We start from the raw sequence: 21,300 nt of genomic DNA on the forward strand, positions 1-21,300 counted from the left end.
ATGCAAGATTTGGTTACCCCACAGACACCTAAAAATAGCAGTACTTTGTAAATGAAAGTGCCCTAATGTCCTTTGTTTTACAACACATTTGTGCTATTTTTTCATTTGTTAAATATTTCAATTGTGAAATCATTGCTTCATTTCTAGAAAAGCAAAATTATTCCAGCACACACTTATTTTTCTTACACCTACTATCAGTGTTGCCTAGGGTATGACTTCATCAATGTTTACCAGCTTTTTCTGACTAGACACTGCATGATAAAATAATTCTATCATGAAGTATCTTAAGCAGAAGCACGTGCCAATAATGGGATAACGTAAGCCTAAGAGTTCTTTATGTGACAAAAAGAGTAACAACGTGTTACTGCTGAAAAGAGTTGTCTGGAGATTTTGGTTCTTGCTTTAGCAATAAAAATAAATAAATAAATAAATAATGTAAATAATGCTTTGGAGCACTACTGTCCAAATTTTTCAGTAAAAAACCTGAAGCTGCCTGTTGTCATCTGCAGTGAATTTTTAGTCATACGAACCAGAGAAAAGGGAACTCTCATCTGTTAAATCTCGATGGTGTTAAAATGGTAGTTTATAGCTCCATCAAGAAGCAGCAGTCCTTTGTCATTTTGTCTCCTTTATTGTGCTTTTGATGAGGGCATGCAAGTGTAACAAAAGCAAATCCCCCCTCTAGGTAAGCAATGTCCAGAGAGGTAGGCTACAGTCCCTACTTAGCTGCGATGAGAGGAAAGTGCTTCTGACCACCAGCTCTACTTCTGAGCCTCCTCACAGCTCAAACAAGCCTGCAAGGCACCTTGTGTGCTCACGGCAATCCTAGGAATCTTCCTCCAATTCCCCTGCTTCACAGTCTTTCAAATAACTCCAGACACATCCTGTGAACGAAACATGGTGAGACCTCAGGATCAGACCTTTAATAACGGCCAATTCCCAGTGACAGCAAGTACAGCTATTCAGAGATATTTTGTCTGACAGCAAGGTTACATAAGCTTCTGCTTAAATTTTATAAATAACCTTCCTCTTGCTGTTATAGAATCTGCTGACAGATTTCACAATATTCATCCCATTCCTCTTACAAAACTCTGAGGAAGATTTATGGTGGCAAGGACTGCAGGCTGCACATCCTTTTGCAAATCTCTTTTCAGTCACTGTGGTAGCCCTTCCCTGTGCATCCATCCATATACATCGTGATGTGATTAGGCTATTGCGGTTTGGGCACTCTAGCTTTTTATCTGCTATACGTCCTCTTCACTAGCACTGGGATGTGATCCAACAAACCCTACTTAAACCCGCAGAGGCTACTGGCAAGACAACCTCTTTTAGAAAGCAAGTTTCCTAGGCTTTCCTGTACAATTCAAAAGGGATTTGAACTGGATTTCTAAGTTCCTTCAGACTTTACTGGAGCTGAGGGTTACTGACATAGATGTTTAAGATGTGAACATAACATCATGTATAACTGCTTGAGCTGAAGCTGTTCACAATTTCAAACTATACATTAATCTATCTCACTGAGCAGACCTCTGCTTTGAAGTTATCTATGTGCTAAATAAATGTTGGCAGTAAGAATTACAAAGCAGTCTCTCTTAGCACACTAGCTGGAGCAGGTTCCTCTCCTGGTCCACAGTGAGTTTTATAGCCCACATCACCATCCAATACTAGAAGCCTGGTTTTATCAAGCATTTGCTCTCTTGTTCCAGATTCTGTATTTTGTATTTGCCAACATACCATGTTTCTCCCTCCCGGGTTTCAGGTGACTCATCAAGACATCTGGTCAATTTACGCTTGTTAACTGAGTAACAGTTTACGATAATAAACACAACCATAAATGCTGTTGTAGTAAAACACGGTTTCTCTCTCTGCTTCTTGTTGCTTTCTGATAGGGTCAAGCGGACGTTTCAAACTCATTGCTGATGCACTCATAAGACCCTTTCATGAGGGTTTGGAATAAGAGCAAGTTAGAAGTCTTAAGTTACTGCAATTACAGAATAATTCTTGCTCTACTTATCCACTGTTAAAAGACATTTTACCAGTGATAAGACTGCAAATTTTCATTCATTATAGAAACTCAGCACAATTATCATAACTATCTGCATTGTTCAAATAAATTAATGACTACAACAATGAATTTGCTTCTCAAGTATTAAATGCAATGTTACAATACTTGGGTTTAGATATAAATAGTTTCCCATCATTTGAATGAATAACTAACAAAAAAATTCTAAATAAAATCCGTTCATATAACAAAAAGCAAAACCACCAAACCCCTTCCTTCTCTTTCCTCTGCACTGACCCAAGTTCTAATTTTCTGACATGTTCATTTAAACTGACATGATTTGTAACAAAACCGCCATTACACAAGACAGCTAGAAACAGAGCTGTCTTTAACAATGAATCACAATTCTAAATTTTATGATTCACCCAAGTTTCTCTTCTGTTGAGCAAGACCAATGTGGCAAAAAAAGCTGAAGAATGGAAATGTGAATAGTAAAGCTGTTGTATAAAGCAAGGCATGCATATGCTTTATCTTTATTCAGACATTCTTAAGATCAGTCATCTAACCAATAATTTTAAATGATTTCTAACTTCTAGTTTTTCCTTCAGATGTAACTATCTTTCTAGCTAACATATGAACAGTACAGACTATTTTGTTGAAAATAAACTGCAAATGAGTGCATAGTCAGATGTGCCTATTCCCTGGTATACCTTCCTACTCCTTCTCATTTAAGACATTTGCTGTTACTGTCTGTTACAGCGTTCTTGTGTAGGCAATCACATCAGAAACAGGATAAACTAATAGCATTGGCAATATCTCAGGCTGAAAAAGAGCAGAACTATTGTCACATACAAGAATGAAATTACTGCTCTATTGAGTATAAACAAAAAATGAAATGACAATCCACTGGAAACCAAAGGACTGACTTCTACAAGAATTTTGTTTCACTTCATCTTCAAAAGTAAGTTAATAGAAACAGATGAATGTGTGATTTCTACATTCATGAGCTCCAGAAATTTCGAACGCCTTTTCCATTGATTTTTTTTTGCTGTTTACATATACATTCATAAAATTGTAAACATTTGTAGAGAAATCAGCAAAAAATGCTTAAATATACAATTCAAAATATCTGTATTCACTATCACATTATAAATGCAGTATCAAAATATTATACCAAACAGATTTCATATTTCATTGTTTAGCATTTCCTGATTTGGGGGTAGTTAAAAGGACTTGCACCGTAGTAGTTTTGTCTTTTTCTGTATCTATATCACAAAATAATCTTTAAATAAATGATGTGTAGTACAGAACTTTTAAGAATATACTATCATGCAAAGTTTTCCACAGTCTGTAGAAACTTTATTTTTGAGAAGCTAAGTATTCAGGAGGTAGCTAAGAATCAGCAGGGAGAACGGACAAAACCTCTTCAAGAATCTTCCTTCAAAAACTCATGAAATCTTTCTAATACTGCTGAAGGCAGAATCTAATCATCCAGAAGCTTGCATTCAGGTCAGCCTCCATTCACAGAGCACCCTGCATGAAATCAACTCTTGTAATGGGGACCAGAGTAACGTGCACCACTAAAATTTCACACATCGCTGTTTTCATGGCAGAAATTAGAAAGTAAGAAGGGAGAGGGAGTAAATTAATACCCTGTGTAGGAGAAAACCTATACAAAACTATCAAAACATACAATCAGTAATTCCAAAATCATGTATTGCTTACTATATGTGTAATACACATGATTGAAGTTGGAGCTTAAAAAAACAATGACAAAAACCACAACCAATCAACACACAAAAAACCCTGAAACTCTCATGACATGGAATAATAAAATACAATTTGCATGCACAATAATTGGCTATCCTTTATTAATGAGTTTGAGGCCAAGTCATTAGAATGAGGCACTGCAACACATCTATAGAAAATAACATTTTGTACTGAACTCCTACCGTCAAAGACAGAAATCTTATTTTCTCAGTGTTATATGAATATAACCTTCAGAGCTGCTAGAAATAGATTGCATTAGTGATAGACCTCTGAAAGAATTACCACAGTCAGAAGTCTTTTATATTAGCAGGCAATACCTCCAGGTTTCATTTCGTGGTAAGTCCTAAACTGATCTCCTGTAACACCTTCTGTGTAAATGGTAGAAGTTACTAGCTTAAGATTTACTCTGACTTTTTAAAGTATACCATAACCTCATTTAATACTGCAAGGAAATTAATGACCATAACATTTCATTTCTGCAGTTCGCAGTGTCCTTTATCAGGAATTCTACAATCTGCTGAGACAATATTGTTTTAACAGATAGAAGTTTGCACTCAGCAAACGCAAAAGACCTTCCTGAAATTCAGGGTTGACTAGTAGTTCAAAGCAATTCAATTACTGTAACACAGTAAGTGGGAACTGTAATTATTTTCATACTGAGTTTATTTAATGCACCTATAAATATCTCCTTACTATAAACAGTCACACATACACAATTCTATTAAATCTACAAAATTCTCTGTGAAAACAGGTGACAGTAAAGCTGTACGTGGCTGTTAAAATTATTTTCTATTAAATGCAAATAGTGGAAAAACATTTGGGTCACTGGCCTTGGAAGGTCAGTGGTTTTGAAGTCAAACTGGCAGCTGTTTAAGAGAGCTACACATCAGTGGTTAATTCCGGGGCCAATTCTGTTTAGCATCTTTAACAACCTGCACAGAAAGTGCCCTCAGCAAGTTTGAGGACAACACCAGTTTGAGAGGAGCAGTCAGTACCTACCTGGAAAGTCTGGCTGCCATTCAGAGGACCTTGACAGCCTGGAGAAATGGGCTGTCAGAAACCTCATGAACTTTAGCAGTGTAAATGCAAAGTCCTGCACCTCTTGTGCTCCTATTACTCTCTACAGCTACCTTCTTTACACCTGATCGAAGGGTATAAAGAAGAGAGAGCTGGAGTCTTCTCAGAAGTATATAGTGAAAGAATAAGGGGCCACAGACAAACTGCAGCAAGGGAAATTTCAAAACATGTATTAGGGAAAACGTTTTCAGCACAAGAGCAGACAAGCAGAGCAAGTGCCCAGAGAGGCTCCATCCTTGGAGATGCTGAGAACTCATCTGGACACATCCCTGAGCAACCTTCTCCAGGCTGGGTGGGATCTAAGTTTAAAACTAGCCCTGCTATGAGTGGAGGGCTGGACAACAGGACCTCCACAGCCTTCCTCTAGCCCAAAATTATTGTAGGGTTCTCCAATCCTAATTCTTTGAACAATCCTTACAGGTAACAAAAGTCTTACATTTGGTCTAACAGATATACTTATAAACATGTCCAGAGAGGTTGCCCAGAGAGGCTGTGGATGCCCCATCTCTGGAGGTGTTCAAGACCAGGTTAGATGAGGCCCTGGGCAACCTGATCAACTAGTTGGTATCCCTGCCCATGGCAGGGGCGTTGGAACTAGATGATCTTTGAGGTCTCTTCCAACCCAGGCCATTCTATGATTCAATGTCTTCACAACCTTGCCACCTGAAAAACGTCATGTTTTAACAGGTGAAATTGCTCCATTTTTTTTCCACAAAAAGAAGACTATAAAGTGACCTATCTCCTTTTTTTTAAAAAAAAATTTATTTATTTATTTATTTATTATTTCTCTTCAGAGAAAACTTTCCAGAAATGTGCTTCAGGTAAGGATGGTGAAGTAAACCCAACAAATAATACCATGAATTAGTCACTGATGCAGTATCAGTACTTAAAAATAAATTAAAGTTGATATTATATGAATAAAGCATTTGCCAAATACCAGTTAGGATGCACTCTACTATACTAGCATTCAGTATTTTCCTCTGCTGATCCCCAGAAATTTAAGTAAAATTAATGCTAAATTACAATGACTGAATTTTAGGCAGTTCCCACACCAGTACAGCCATAGACATCTGCGGAATAAACAACAGGTTCTAACCTCTTGCTTGTAGCCCAGGTCCACAAGTCTCGTGTGCTCCTGGACTGTCTTGGCGCACATACCATGGTACTAGCTGGCACCTGCGCCACTTATGGGTCTTCCACCTGAAACGAGGATGAAATAATCAAGTAGAAACAATTCATCTAAATTTGTAGCAATAAAATCACAAAGAATAAATTCCTTTGCCAAGCTGCTTCTTCCAAACAATATGCCAAAAAGGTGAAATCAGGAGCAAAAAATTACCACAGACACAGCAAAGCACTGGGACAGTGAGTTTAAATGACTGCAACAGTGCCTCAGGAGATCCCAGAGCACTTAGGTCTAGGGTAGCCGAGTGGCAGCACCTTAGAAATGTGGAGCCAACCAAGAGATCCAATGCAGTGTATGGGCCCAGATCATATCAAAATAAAACAATCAAGAAGAAGTTGAAAAAAGCTTCGATTAAAAAAATGAAATATTGTGCTGCCTATATTATTTAATCTGTAATTTAAACTGCTAAGAAACTTCTACAAAATTCTATTCTAGTTTTGCAGAATACTCTAGGCCTTTAAATGTAATCCAGGGAAGTCCAGTTAATGTCGCAGTTCCAAAATAATCCAGAGTGTTTTGAATTACGCAGAGTGAGGGCAAAAAAAACCCTAAATCCACTGCTCAGATCATCTTCTGCTCTTTTGTATAAAGTGATCAAATCACTTACCTCAAGTTTCATTGTAACCTGCCTCTGCTGGCTAATATCTGAACTAATTCATGAGCAAATCTGAGTGCATGAGTCCACCTGTCACAGCATGTGTACAGGTCAGAAAGATACTAAAGGAAATATGCAGAAAATGTGTTCAGTAGCAGTTCATGTCATGAAAACCAAATCACCTCATTTACCACTCACTAGCAACTCTAGTTGCTACTTCTACTTAGCACATCATCCTGTAGTAGCTCAGGTAAAATTTGGTACTGAAGATTCTAAATAGATGAGGAGCAGACAGTATTTTAAAGGATATAACTCTGACGCTGGTATTGACTAGAAAAAGATTTCAAATTATATTTCTCTCATCCTTGGAGTATTCACTGTGATAGCTTTCCCAATGCTGTTTTGCATACTTTCATATCTTTCAGTTACATACAGTTTGCCTCCAAATGAATTGGCAATGATAATTCTTACCAGATGATGAAAGCAACATATTTCTTTAATCTCAATCTGTTTTGGCCAAAATAAAATTAAATTCTATTTGTACCTCTGCAACAGAGTGTTTTCATGGAAATTAGCAAGCCTTTTTCTCTGTCCACTGGAAAAAAATTGGCTTCCAATTCAAATATATAAATTATACATTAAAAATAACCCTCATATTTATTATTTTATCAAGTACATCTAAGCTTTCTCATGCCACTCAGACAGATGTTGCAAAACTGCCCCAAAAGTTTTCTTAAGCAGTTAAAGTGGTGTTCCCCACCTGCTAGAATTGTCAGCCTTCTCTGGTGAAGATCAGTCAACACTGTACGTTAGGGGATGTATCAATGGGTGGGTCATCTCTGGATTGATGGGAATGGAAAAATGGAGAGTATGTTTCTGCATGGCAGCAGAACTGAGCTCTTCTAAATAGACTCTGCATTTCACTGGTTTAGATAATTTAAAATAGATTTTTTTTAATCATATAGAATTTCAAAATAATTGCAAGGCAAGATTTATCTTGGAAACCAATTCTTACTAGTTGCAATGTTCCTGCAAAGAAACTGTAAAAAACAAACAAACAAACAAACAAAAAAACATAATTTCCCAATTCAAAGGAAAGAAAATGTTGACATGTTGGTCTTGATACACTGTGGGCCCAACTGAGTGTACATATCTGTTCAGAAACCTTGATTTAGCCAAGCATCCTATTTTTCTTAAGTGGAATTCAACAAACTTTAGAGGTAGGTAAAGGTTGAAAAATCATGCATAAACTGCCTTTGGTTGATAAACACTACCTGTAGCTATAGCAGACGGGAGAAGCTTCACATTCTTTTTCCTCAAACAAAGTGTCTGGGCACTCACGACCACCATTAGCAGGGAGCTGGATAATGACTCGGTGACGGGACTGTTTTTTTACTACGACATCTCCTGCAAAGAGTAGAAAAACTTGTTTCTCCTGCTACTATAGAGGGATGACAGTAATTAGAGAAAAATAAGATTTAACGTAACAGGTATTTGAGTCAATCACTATAATAGTAACATACCACTTTGTCCATATTCAGAAAATTAAGCCCAATAGATAAAACACTTTAATCTCAGCTAAAGACCTAGAAGCAGAGTGAAACAGAAAGCAACAACAATGCCGTCCAAATGAATATACAGCCAAAGTGAACACACTGTCTAAGGGAACAAGAACAACCATCTCAGTCTGCTGCTACATATTAGTTTCAAAGCATAAATATGCTTTAATCATTGGCTTGCAAAACTAGAAACATAAATTAACAGAGAGAAATTATTATATTTCATTATTTCTCCATTCACTAAGTGTCTCAATCAGAAAATCTAATTGCCTTTTGCTAATCTCTACAGCCAGGATTATAACAAATTTAATTTACACTCTTGGTTATCTCCAGGATGGGCTTTAATTCTGCTCTTTATACCCTTGTTTCCCACAAGCATTACCCTACCAAGATCCACAAAATATTCCAAAAGAACATATTCTACATATAACAGTGAACTTTTATTTTCTCAGTCTAGAATTTACAGTTTATAGATTCTAATTATTATAGTCATTCATTATTAATGATAAATAGTAAATAGTTCCCATAAGAATTTTGATTTCCACTTCAAATACCTGTGCTTCAGGCAGAATATGAAGGGAAAACCCACAAATTTGTGTTAATTCCATAGGAATAGCTAATGCACAAATATTTAAGGTAAAAATATTGGTTTTGGTGTTGTTTTATTTTATTTTACTTTATTTTTTTTTTTTCAGAGAGCTGTAATGCAGACATTCAGTTGACTGGGTTGATACCAGCTTTGGTGGGTTACAACAGCAGCTGCAGCTTGTCTGAACACAGAAGCATACTGGACCATAGCCAAGCAATCATAATTAGGAGCAAGCAGTAGGAGAATCCCGGCAGTGGCTCTCCACCACCTGGCTGCTTTTTCAGAACTGAGAAAACCCTCTGCTCCTGAGTCAATCAGCTCCAGGAGAAGCCAGGGGCTGGCAAAAGGGACAAGACAGACGTGCTGCCCAAAGCCTCTGACTGGCTTGCTGACACAAATGGGTAAAGCCCATGGGAAAAAAAAAAAAAAGTTTGTGCAGTAGTATGAAAACATTGTTTGACACACAGAGGAGAAGAAATGCCCATACTGGTTAACTAATACACTATTTTATAGAAGAATACATCCTAGTTTGTGGTCAATATTAATGAAAATATGATCAACAAATCAATAACTTTCTTAAAAATGAAAAAAGGACAACATTTTTGTCCAAGATGATCTACCCCAACAAAACCATTTCAGCAAGAACCATTAATACTGATGTAAAAGAATACAGTATTTAATAATGAACAAGTATATATAATAGATTCAGTTTCAATGGTCTTAATTATCTGGTGTTTTTCAAAGGTTATAAATTTAATCTTTCTAACCATTCTTTTATTTGTTAGAATGAACTAAGTTCTATTATGAATTACTGTGAAAATGACTTTATGTTTGTGTCCTTTACAAAGCATGAAGAATAGACTGTGACATTTGAAGTACATATATTTGATGTAACAATATCTTACATTCTGATAATATGGTAGCTGTGAGTAATCATCACATCCCGCACAGGGATTAGCACCCTGTGGAACAAGGAGTATTACAGACTTTGTCCGTAATGGTAGATATTAGAAACATACCTCCTTTTAAGCTTAAAAAAGAAAAAGAGATAAGGCAGAAAGATGTAGGCAATATTAAGCCAGTCATCACTTCAACTTCATGTACAACTATAATGTCATAAAAATTCAACCGATACCTGCACTGTTTTTAAGGGTTTTGCCAAGTGTATTAAAATTGCAATGCATATTTAAATCAGACCATTAACATCAACTAAAAAACATCTTATTCTTATTAATTTTGCTTATTAAATTTCCTTCTGTTTTCCTTGGGGTAGAAAAAAAAACAGCAAAGGCAAAAGTTAGAGAGTTTTGCCCGAACTATATTAATATACATATATATCTTGGGATACACAGCCTCAGGTTTTCTGATGAACAAGCAGCATATGTACTTTTAAAGGCAAAATCTGACAATTCAAATGCAGTTTCTACAACTGCAGAAATATCTGTTTTAGTGCTATACTAAGAGATATATGTCTACCCTGTGACTAGTCATGATGGTGTGCTCCCCCTTCCACCCCTTCTCGCCTTCGGTCTGACTGTTGCCTTGTTCAAACACTGGCCGCTGCACCCAAGGCCTTGCTCAGGCAGATAGTGATCACAATATTGGCTCAAGATGGGTGCTGAAGAAGCTGACAGACAGACGTTTTCCTCAGCAGCTGAGGGCTGATGGAACATGTGCCAAAAAAAAAAAAAAAAAAAAAAAAAAAAAAAACAGTAAAACTATTAGTCCATCATCTCACCCCATAAAGAGTGAGCAGGCCAAGAGCCCTTTGAGCTCTTCTGCATGGCATCTGGTTGCATGACAGGATCTCCCCTTGAGCAGGGATGCCACTCAAGGTCATGCCTGCTGCAGAGATCCCTTATTCCTTGTGACAGATTTCTTGCCACAACAGATCCTCGGTAAGTGATTAATGGCTTGCTAAACTTTGCAAACAGTATATCTTGGATTGATTGTACACTTATAACCCTCAAACTTTTCAATATAAACCACTGACCAAGTCTGGGACTAGGGGCTGATTCAGCCATACCTAGGCTCTTATATCTAAGGTTCAATGAGTTTAGAAAATGAGGGGATCCACCCTGAACCTCATGACTTAATGGGAGAGTCTTCCCAACATGTCTGACTTACCCTGTCCTCTATGCTGTAAACAGAATCATAGAATCATAGAATCATTAAGGTTGGAAAAGACCTCCAAGATCATCTGGTCCAGCCATCCCCAACCATCAATATCACCACGTCCAACCTTTCCTTAAACACCCCCAAGGATGGTGACTCTATCGCCTCCCTGCACAACCCATTCTAATGCCTAACCAATAATCAACAAAATAATCAACTGTACCCTGCCATCTCAAATCATGTTAAGTTGCTGTCTTATTTAAGATTAAGCTTTGTTAAATCACTCACTACATTATATCAACAAACATATTGCTGCTACTTTCTTACAAGTGAAGTGTATGATTTCATCTGCAACACTAGTTATCAGTGGAAGATGCAAAAGGCAGTTTATGACATCCGAGTTGGAAGGGACCCACAAAGATCATCGTGTCCAGCTCCTGGGTCTCCCAAGGCCTGCCCGCCGCCCCCCCCCCCCCCCCCCCCCCCCCCAAAAAAAAAAAAAAAGTCAGATCATGTGTCTGAGAGCGTTGTCCAAACACTTCCTGAACTCTGTCAGGCTTGGTGCTGTGACCACTTCCCTAAGCCTGTTCCAGTGCTCAACCACCCTCTTTGTGAAAAACCTTTTCCTGATATCCAGCTTGAGCCTCCCCTGTCACAGCTCCATGACGTTCTCTCAGGTCCTGTCTCTGGGTACTGGAGAGCAGAGATCAGCACCTGCCACTCTGCTCCCCTTGTGAGGAAGCTGTAGACCACGATGAGGTTTCCCCTCCGTCTCCTCTTCTCCAGGCTGAACAGTCCAAGTGACTTCAGCTCCTCGTACACGTCTTCCCCTCTAGACCCTTTACCATCTTTGTTGCCCTCCTTTGGACACTCTCTAACAGTTTTATATCTTTCTTATACTGCGGCACCCAAAGCTGCACACAGTACTACTCCAGGTGAGGCCGCACCAGTGCAGAGCACAAGGACAACCCCTTCCCTTGACCAGTTAGCAATGCTGTGCGTGATACACCCCAGGATACAGTTGGCCCTCCTGGCTGCCAAGGCACACCACATATAAACAGGCAAAATGGAAAAAAATAGATACTTATGGAAAATACAGAAAAATAAGCAAAACAGAAAATAGAAGACATCCTTCGAGACAAGAGTCTGTAACTAGAAGTTACAATGGATTTTAGAGGCCACTAAATAAATTTTCTACACTGTTCTATGGGCAGAAACACTACTTCCCTGCAGCTGCTGTATCAACTGTTACATTTCCACCGTCAGAAGAAGGTGGGGGTAAGTATTCTGCCAAAAGTGATTCCTGATCTGACTATACTTCTTTTCTTAAAATCTCTCTACTAGCACACAATGGATAAAATTACCATCTTGACATGAAGAAGGACACAATGTCCAGTCACTGAATGGAGTCACAATACAGTCCTTCCTACAGGGAAGCAGACATGGCCTCACTGTTTCTGGTCGGAGATTCTCGGGGCATCTAAAAAAGAAGAAAAAGAAGCATTATCAAATAAACAATCATTCTGCAGTGAAGTGGTGAATCATGAGAGATACTGAATGTCTGCAGGTACACAAGGGGAGTGCTAGTTGCCCAGAACTCACCAGGACAGAGCTCAAAAACAAAACCTGTTAGAATTGAAATATCTCTGGTGGAAGCAAGCCAAAACTGGTGCATTCTGCACCTGGAGATTGAACTAAAAGAAGAAAAAAAAAATCATGATTCCTCATCTGCCATTCCAGACTCTTTCCTTTTCACTGTTATTTTAAAGCTTCAACATTATTGTAAAGAAAAGCCATCTAGCTTGGTCTAGCAAAATACATTTCTACCTCTTCACAAATTTACTAGAAGCATAAATTCTGGCAAGAGGCATATCTGGCATAAATAATGCTGCTAACCCAGGAATATATAGGTATAAATTGGCCATGATTATGACAGAAACCAGGAACGGTTTGAAACTACCAGATCAATAAGTCTGCGGAAGACCGTCAGAAGGGACAGGAGACCTTGCTTATTTTAAGAAGAGGCTTGATCAGTATATAGAAGGGATTATTAGACTGCCACATATGGGACTCATTAACCCAGGTCACCTTCCCAGTTCTGTTTTTCCATTTTTTCATTAAGAACAAACAACCTTCTACACTGCATTATGTTTTCAAAAGATGCTATAGCTTTTGCAGAAGTACTGCAAATCTTTAAAATAATTTCAAAATGGCTATTGCCCTAAAAGCGCACAGAATGTGGACTGTCAGAGGATTACATAAAAAGGTATGAAAAAACATCACTTCTACATTTTGGAGCATTATTAAAAAACATTACTATGATTTTCCTCTTGTTGGCTGCAAGGCATCTTGGACCAGAGAGATAAGAGACCAATTTTATATTTGGATTGGATCAGCTTGGGAAGCTTGGGGAAGCATGAGGCATTCAGGCTGGAGGGAGCACTGACAAGTCTAATGATGAGTTACCAAGCAAATGTGGCCTCTGTTGTCGGTGGAGAACTACACCTGTGTCAGCAGGGGAAGAAGAACTGGTGAAAAGAGAAGAAAATTGGAACTGCAGCTTTACAGGAAAATATTCTTCAGCAATAACATTTGCTAGTTTACTGTCTGTTTCTGAGTTTTCCTGTCAATTCACATACTCTTTCCAAAGTATGTTTCATTCCTGTGAACCTACACCAACTTTTTGCCTATGATGAGGCCTCTTGTAAAGATATCTCCACCCTTTAAAGAAAGTTTCTCCCCTAAAATACGAATGCGAAGAACTATGCAAAATTATAGCTATAGCAACAAAAATCTTCGTAATGTCTTCATAAGCCCTGTCTATCTTTTTAAGTTAAATTTTGCCTTTTATTTTGTATGGGATTCATAAAATCAAATTACGTATGCATGGGTGTATTATATATAGTGTCAAGTACACTTTAAAAAATGATCTGCCACCAATCATATACAGTGACTACATTGTCAGGAATTTTCTCTAGGGACAAAATTCAAAATGTTTCCGAGCAATATGGAACACTGGCTTACTAATATTTTTTTCCTTAAGGAACAACAGAAATTATAAGCATACAGAAAAGTCTGAATTATATACTTTCACTGTTTCACTAACAACTTCATCTTTCAGGAGCACTGTACATTACAATTCCTCTTCAGATCCTTGGGCAAGGCAATTAGGTCAATTAGAACACCATTTCTATCTTTTTATATTGTTTGTATTTAGTATATGTGGCTTAAAGTAATGTATTGATTTTTTTGGCATTCCTTATTCAAGGTCAAATTAAACAGAAGAGATACAAGCTGAAGTCCATAACTTGTGAGGTAGATAAGGCCAATAATATTGATTCTATCATTCCACAGTAATCCTTTTTATTAAGGGGAGTTTAAAACAAGGTTCCTATTTACATTTTCATGTTAAATGTCAAGTTCTTTAAAAATGATTTGGTAATTTTAATTTGACAATTTGATGGATCAACCAATACTTTTTTCTCATTTCACATGATTCATTTATGACACAATAAAATAGTCATACTCCCAAAAATTTAAGGTCAAATCAAAGGCAGAGGCATTACCAGATTTTAAAAGGAAGATAAATCATTAGTGTTTGTTTTTTTTTTTTTTTTTTTTTTTTTAAAGTAAAATGAATAGCAAATAAAAGGTATAGTAGTATTGTGACTGAATCGAACACAACTCAATGTAGACATCGAACAATTTAGGTTACTGAATGGGCTGGTGTGGTTCGCCATAGTTCCATTTAAAATAAACCAGGAATAAGTCTACTGTTGAATAAAGCAAGAAATGGTAAATATTTAGTATGAGAATAGCTGCCTCATGAACTTTCTAAAAGACCTCTGCTCTCATCTCTTCTGTCTCTGAATCTCTTCTGAATGGGATATATTTACAGACTGACAAACTGCATGGAGATACTATCAAATGCATTTTTTACTAGTAGCTAATCCGTATTTAACCCTGGTTAAGAATTTAACCCTGGCTGAGAATTTAAATAATTGGACAAAAGGGATCTCTTAGGAAAACATGGATATGGGGGAAAAACAAAACAAAAACCTCACCAAGAAAGGCTGTCAAACTAGTGTTCGAACTAATACTGTGTCAGAGCTCTACTATGCTTGACCTCCTCGGTCTGCTTCTGAGAACGTGCACTTTAACAGGTTGTACTGTATTAAGACCCAAAACAATATTTTTATGGGGAATTGCACGAATCCATACAGCACACTCCCATTTGGAGCTAACACAGGGATCTCGGAAATGGTGCTGCACTGCACACACACTACACACATGGCCCAAGAAATTCACTTGGACTCAATGTGAAGATGGTAAGGAGCCAACTGGACTTAGCTGGCAGCAGAATCACCGCTCTAAATATCACCCATAAAAATCAAGTGTGAAAGGTACTTCACAGTCCTTCAGTAGCTTCATTTTTGTGTTTTTAAAAGACAAATTGTTCCTTTATGAGAACAAAAAGATTGGGAGGAGGTGGGAGTATTGTCTTCACATGCAGTCATTTGTCAGCAAGATCCAAAAATAATCCCATTACGAAAAGATAATTTTTTAAGATCTTTACTTTTTTGGGCCCACTTGTCCCACGTTGACTCTCACACAGATGACTTTTCTTGTCTGCATCCCCACAGAACAGGTGGCCTCCCCATTCCAGCTGGCAGAGGAGTTGAAAGCAGACACAGATGCATCTTCTATGCACTGTCCCCACGGGCCTGTCTGCCAATGATACACAGTGCAAGGGTGCTCGTTACAGCTGCGGGTTTCCTGTAGTGCACTACTATTCGGACACTGTATTCCTCCTGGAACAATACAACAGGGCAAAAGTTCATGGAATGGAAGAAAATAAAGGGAGAGGAGAGGAGGGGAGGGGAGGGGAGGGGAGGGGAGGGGAGGGGAGGGGAGGGGAGGGGAGGGGAGGGGAGGGGAGGGGAGAGGAAACCTGAAATCTTATTAGCTATATATTGTCTCTTTGATTACATGAAATAAGTGCTGTTCTTTCTTCCTCCTCTCCATATGCCCAATACTCACTTTGGCAAAATTTAGTGAACAGAATACACAGAACAGAACATACATGGATGGCAAACGTAAATGTATATTATGAGGACAGTAAAATAATCATAATTTATATAACACACTACTTTAATGTCTTTTGAGTATTCTACAGAGTTTTTATTTAGGGGTTCCCTAAAAAAGACTGTAAGAGATAACGTAAGGAGTTAGGATGGCTCTAGGCAGAAGAAATGGTTAAGTGTTCTAGTTATGCATGCCTAGAGACCACTGTTTATGTCTAATTCATGGATCAATTAAAAATATTTTTGGAGCTCTTGTCCTAGGTCCCAGTGGATATTTATCCATGTTACGTAATTACCAAAGAGGGTGGCACAGCTGGCAATTTCTGGTGCAGATTGAGATAACAAAGGCTGTTGCAGGTTAAGATTGAAATGCATTCATGTGTCAATAATTGTGAAGAAAAGCTCAGATAATGCTATCTATGTTGTGGCTGATTTCAGATAGTGTGTTCAGTTTTTTACATTCAAGCACTTCAAAGCTAATTTAGGCTCCTAATCCTGCACAAGCAAAGAGAAATCTTTCTTACTAGACTTGATCACAGGCTACTAAATATCTAACATTGTGAGCATGTATCATGTCTGCTGGATGCTACCATGCTCTGGTGCTACTAGATACAGAGAATCTAGGTTTAAGAATTTACATAAGTGTTCATATTTTAGGAACAGGAATACAATAGGACTCCTAACTCCATATGACAGAAAGCCAGGGAAAACCTAAATAATGTTTTATGTCTTTCCTAAAATACTAGAACAGTAAGAAAGATAACTGAACAAGGCGTTTTTTATTAGTTCCTGCATATGAACCATACATTGCTTTTCTCTGAAAAGAAAAATGTGTGCTCACACCAAGCACACATCAGAAAGCATATCAGCTTTTCTGTCCCACCACAGAATTTTAGGTTGACCTCTTGCCCTACAGACAAACAAGAAAGAACGAGTTTTAAGCACTTATTACTGGGACTGATTAAACAAACAACAAACAACAAATGTAATAAGACACAATGGATACTTGAAGTTTTCCAATGTGAATAAGTGTCACAATTAGAATACATTCTAATTGATACCCTAAGCTGGATTTGTGAAACATCCAGTTCTGCAGCAAACATGAGGAAAGGGATGCTCTAATGAAATCACAGAACAAAATCCAAATCCTCAATTTTCTATTTTCATTGAGATACTTGAAGTTCTGAATCAGGGCTAAAAAATATTAATGCAACCAAGCAACAGTAAATATCATATTAACTAAAAAGTCATGAAAAAGACTAGCTAATCATAAATTTAATAAAGGTGGGTTAGAAACACCTAACAACTTGTGAATGCAATTAAAAAAAATACTAAAATTGCATTGGTTTTGGCTCAAAATGGATGCAATTCAAGTCCATCAGAATTGCTTTAAATATATTTTCATATGCATAGCACTAAGACAAAGCAAATTATTTACATTTTGAAAAAAAATAAAGAAAATAGAAAAAGAAATAGTAAAACAAAATTATGGTTATGTAGTAAGTTTCAAAAAGTTATTCAAGCATCTTCCTTCAGGAAATGAAAATCCTTTCAAATAGCACCAGCAGATAGCAAGATAATTAGGAAGTATTGTAATTTTTTTTTTTAAATAATAATATTAATAAGAACTATAGTACAGTCTCAAATTATTTTGCATAGGAGAAAACTGATCCACAAGAGAAGGGGACTAGACATGTTCCACCAGTACAAGAGTTAAGGAACAGACAATATAGAAGGGATAAAAGAATGTTGTTAAACTAACTGCTTCTATCTGGTGTTACCTCAGAAGAAAAAAAAAGGGGGGGGGGGGGTTGGGTATTCAAGGAAAATCATATATTAAAAGGAGGGGGGAATGTATCCCCAGGAACGTATGCCATATCCATCAATTCATAAGTTCCTAATGTATTAGAGAATAAAATGACAACTTGGATTCAGTTTTGACAGCCATACAAAAATGTATATTTAGGGAAAAAGTGAGAGTGACATTGACTTATAATAGAAAAAAATTGGGGCGTGAATGTCTGCAGCTCAGTGGGAATCCAGTTCTGTTCAGATAAAACCAATAGTTAAGAAAACTGTAAAAAACAAACAAAATGGAAATAATACTACTGAAATATGATGCAACTATCAGTAGTATTAAATAGTAGTATTAAAAGCATACTATTTATGTATAAATCACTGTGCCATTCTCTTCAGGAAAGTAACATTTGCTTGCGCACCCTCAAATTAAAATAGGCACAGAAAAAAAGAATGGTCTGGAAAACTGGCAATTTGACTTGCCCTTTATAACATCTACATAGGGATAACAAGATCAGTGGTGCTAAGCTTTAAGAGCATTTCACTAAACGAGGACATGTTTGACAGGAACATAAAAAATAATGAATATCACAGAAAAAAATAATTTTATCAGAATACATGAAAAAGGGTATACAATACTAAATATATTTTATATCATACATGAATAGATGACTGTAAATAATTCCTTGGCAAAACAAAGTAATCTTTTCAAGGTATAAACAACAGTTGGAGTTGAAGCATTTTTTTGGTTTTGAATACTTAGACAAAGCACATTTGGAAATGAAAGGTTAGTTTTAAAGAGGGACTTGCATATTACTCATAAAATAGCACAGATAAGATGGTAGTTTCCTTGAATGCTTTTAACAGAATTGTCAGAGCCTTAGCTTGCTTTTCTGCCTGATTTGGAGCTCATAATGGGTAAGACACATTGCTGCAGGATATTCAAGGATTGTACTTTGTAAGTCTTTTCAGTGACACTGTCTTGATAACTTACAAATTTTGAAATGCTTAACACTTTTTAAAGCCTTTAAGGATCATTTTAATTAATAATTTTGCTATCACTCATTTTACAAATGCATGTAATTGTATATGTGCATTCTCAAACTTAAGGTTTGAGAAAAGAGATGTGACTGACATGACTCTTGTAATCTAGACAGCAAGGTGTTACTCATTTCTTTGTCCTAAGAATGAGACAGGCACTCCCTGAAGTAGCTGCACTTCTTGAAGACACATGTGGTCAACATGTACAGACCGTAGAAGACGACCCTGTTGGTGCATACTCTTGTTCCAGTTCTACTTCCTCACCCAGCGCATGTTAATTATACAAACCAAGCTGAAATACTCAACACAAGCAACTTTGAGAGACCTGACTTCAAAAAAAATAGGGCAGGAGTCCACGTGCAGCTATGGAAAAGGAGAAGTCTGTCCTCAAGTCTTTCCGTGTATAGGACTTGAATCCCAAATCCCTGACACTAGGCAGAAATCTGAACTGAGGGACTTCTGAGTGTAAGGGGAAGTACGGTAACATCCTTTCCCTGGCTTTCTTTCACACACAGGTGCCAAATAGTTTTGCAAGTTTAGCTTGAGAATTCAGGCTTCCCAGTTCCAAAGTTATGTATTTTTTTTAATTCCCTTTTCAGTTGAAATTAGTTATAATTTATCATTTATTATGTCTTATCCAAAACTGAACCTTTGGTGAATAGGCAGTCTGTTAGGAAAACAATTACTCAATTCTGTGCTCTCTGCTTTAATTACAAAGCATTATTATTTCAAGCTAGAAAAATACAAAAAATAAAAACAAACCTAATAAGCATAGGACAAGTAAACAATTTTAAAAGCCTTAAGTATAATTATTCTTTTACAGCTATAAAGTCAAAGTGCACTGGAATTTTAACAGTAATGAAATTTTAAAGCATGTCAGCCAGAATTTGCCTAGAGTTCAGAAGAAATTCCTTTGATCCAACTATTCCTTACAGGTTCAGTAAATCAATCTTGTAGATATATGAGAAGTATGAGCTATTTGCCCCTGTCAAACAGAATACCTGATTAGATAGACAACTGATATTTTATGCTACCTAACTCAGTGATGTTTAATAGTCTGTGATATATGAGGTCATACTGAATAGTCTTTCTGGCGTTATACTCTGCTAATCTATGAACGTATAATAGCCACAATAAGATATTGGCATGCACACGCATCACTGCCCTAAGAGAATGTTTCAAACAAAATCAGAGTGAAGGATGATTTTATTACATTCATCTTTTATTTTATTATTTGCTTTTGACTTTTTTTTTTTAAATTTTTGTGTTTTGAAAATAAGTATCAATCATTTACTACTGATAAACACTTGGAATGTAACCCCATTAGTTTTATGCTATATGACACTACTATAATCAATACAGAATCAGTCTGCAGATCTAAAAAACTAGACTCATTTAGTAGTTTTTAGTCTGAGGTCGTGATCTATGCCAAGTGGTCTTAGAGCATATTACTAAATATATAAGATTTCCTGTAACCAGAAAATAAAGTTTAAATTAAATCACAAATAGAAAATAAAAATAGACAAACTGTACATTTGATTGAGATAGGCTGAAATGTATACGATGCCTTTACTGGACTTCATATGATGCATCAGGTAACACCACCATGACCTTTGCTGTCATTTTAAATTTGGAGACAATGATTTTCCCGAGTTTCTTACTATACCATGAAGATGTATTTGACAGTGACACAAGCCACCACTATAGGCATGCTCACAGACAGGCAAATTTATAAATAATTTCACCTTTCAAACCTTCAAGTTGAGGACAACAATCTCAGAAAATATATGAAAAATTGTTATTTTTGACACCTGTTTTCATATGGAGTCATCTCACATACCACATACAATCTTTATCGTGAGGAAAGAGACTCCTCTCTCTTTTCTCTTTCCCCACTGGGTGCATGTAAACAAGCCCATCCTGGATGGGCATAACTACACTGTGCTTGAGGCTCTGTAATGTATTGTTTGACCACACAGAAGAGATGTTGTTCTGGATAAGGTAATGCTTCTGCGAGCATGTGCAGCAAAGGTCACTGCCTGGCTTGAGCAGAAGTTTGGGGCTGGAGGGGCAGTTGGTAGCAGGAGATGAGCTTATTAGAAAAGTTTGTTACAACTGTAAATTACATATACCTTCAATTTTCCCTGTAAAGCTATTCTTGTAACCAAGAAATAATAACTACTGAATTATTTCTATTCTAAGTAATCACAAAAATAGATTACACTGCAGCTCTTTCCTGGTGGCCAGTTACACTAACAGGACGGCTTCTTTAAACCACTCCAGCAGCACAGATAGGAGGGAAGTAAGAAGAAAAATAACAGCTTAAATGTGAAATGGCATAGCTCTATCACAACATTAACAAGCAAAAAGAAAGTATATAGTACTTTTTATTTCAAAGAGGAGAGAAACTGAACAAAAATAATACTGTGGTAAGATGCCGTCCAAGATCCAAATACAAGAACATAATTAATATGTATTGACATTT

The 21,300-nt window shown here is 37.0% G+C and overlaps 1 protein-coding gene across 1 annotated transcript in view; it reads right to left on the minus strand.

Annotated features, from left to right (window-relative positions):
* The window catches only part of THSD7A (thrombospondin type 1 domain containing 7A), a 273,039-nt gene that overhangs the window by 53,518 nt on the left and 198,221 nt on the right, over positions 1–21,300 (minus strand). Inside the window, exons 10-13 of the mRNA XM_013183445.3 lie at positions 15,470–15,704; positions 12,258–12,373; positions 7,905–8,037; positions 5,946–6,049 (exon numbers count right to left, since the gene is read on the minus strand). Coding sequence (XP_013038899.1) covers positions 5,946–6,049; positions 7,905–8,037; positions 12,258–12,373; positions 15,470–15,704 — 588 coding nt within the window. The remainder of the gene's footprint in view (positions 1–5,945; positions 6,050–7,904; positions 8,038–12,257; positions 12,374–15,469; positions 15,705–21,300) is intronic.

This window comes from Anser cygnoides, chromosome 2 (genome assembly GCF_040182565.1).
Source record: "Anser cygnoides isolate HZ-2024a breed goose chromosome 2, Taihu_goose_T2T_genome, whole genome shotgun sequence".
In the NCBI taxonomy this organism is placed as follows: domain Eukaryota; kingdom Metazoa; phylum Chordata; class Aves; order Anseriformes; family Anatidae; genus Anser; species Anser cygnoides.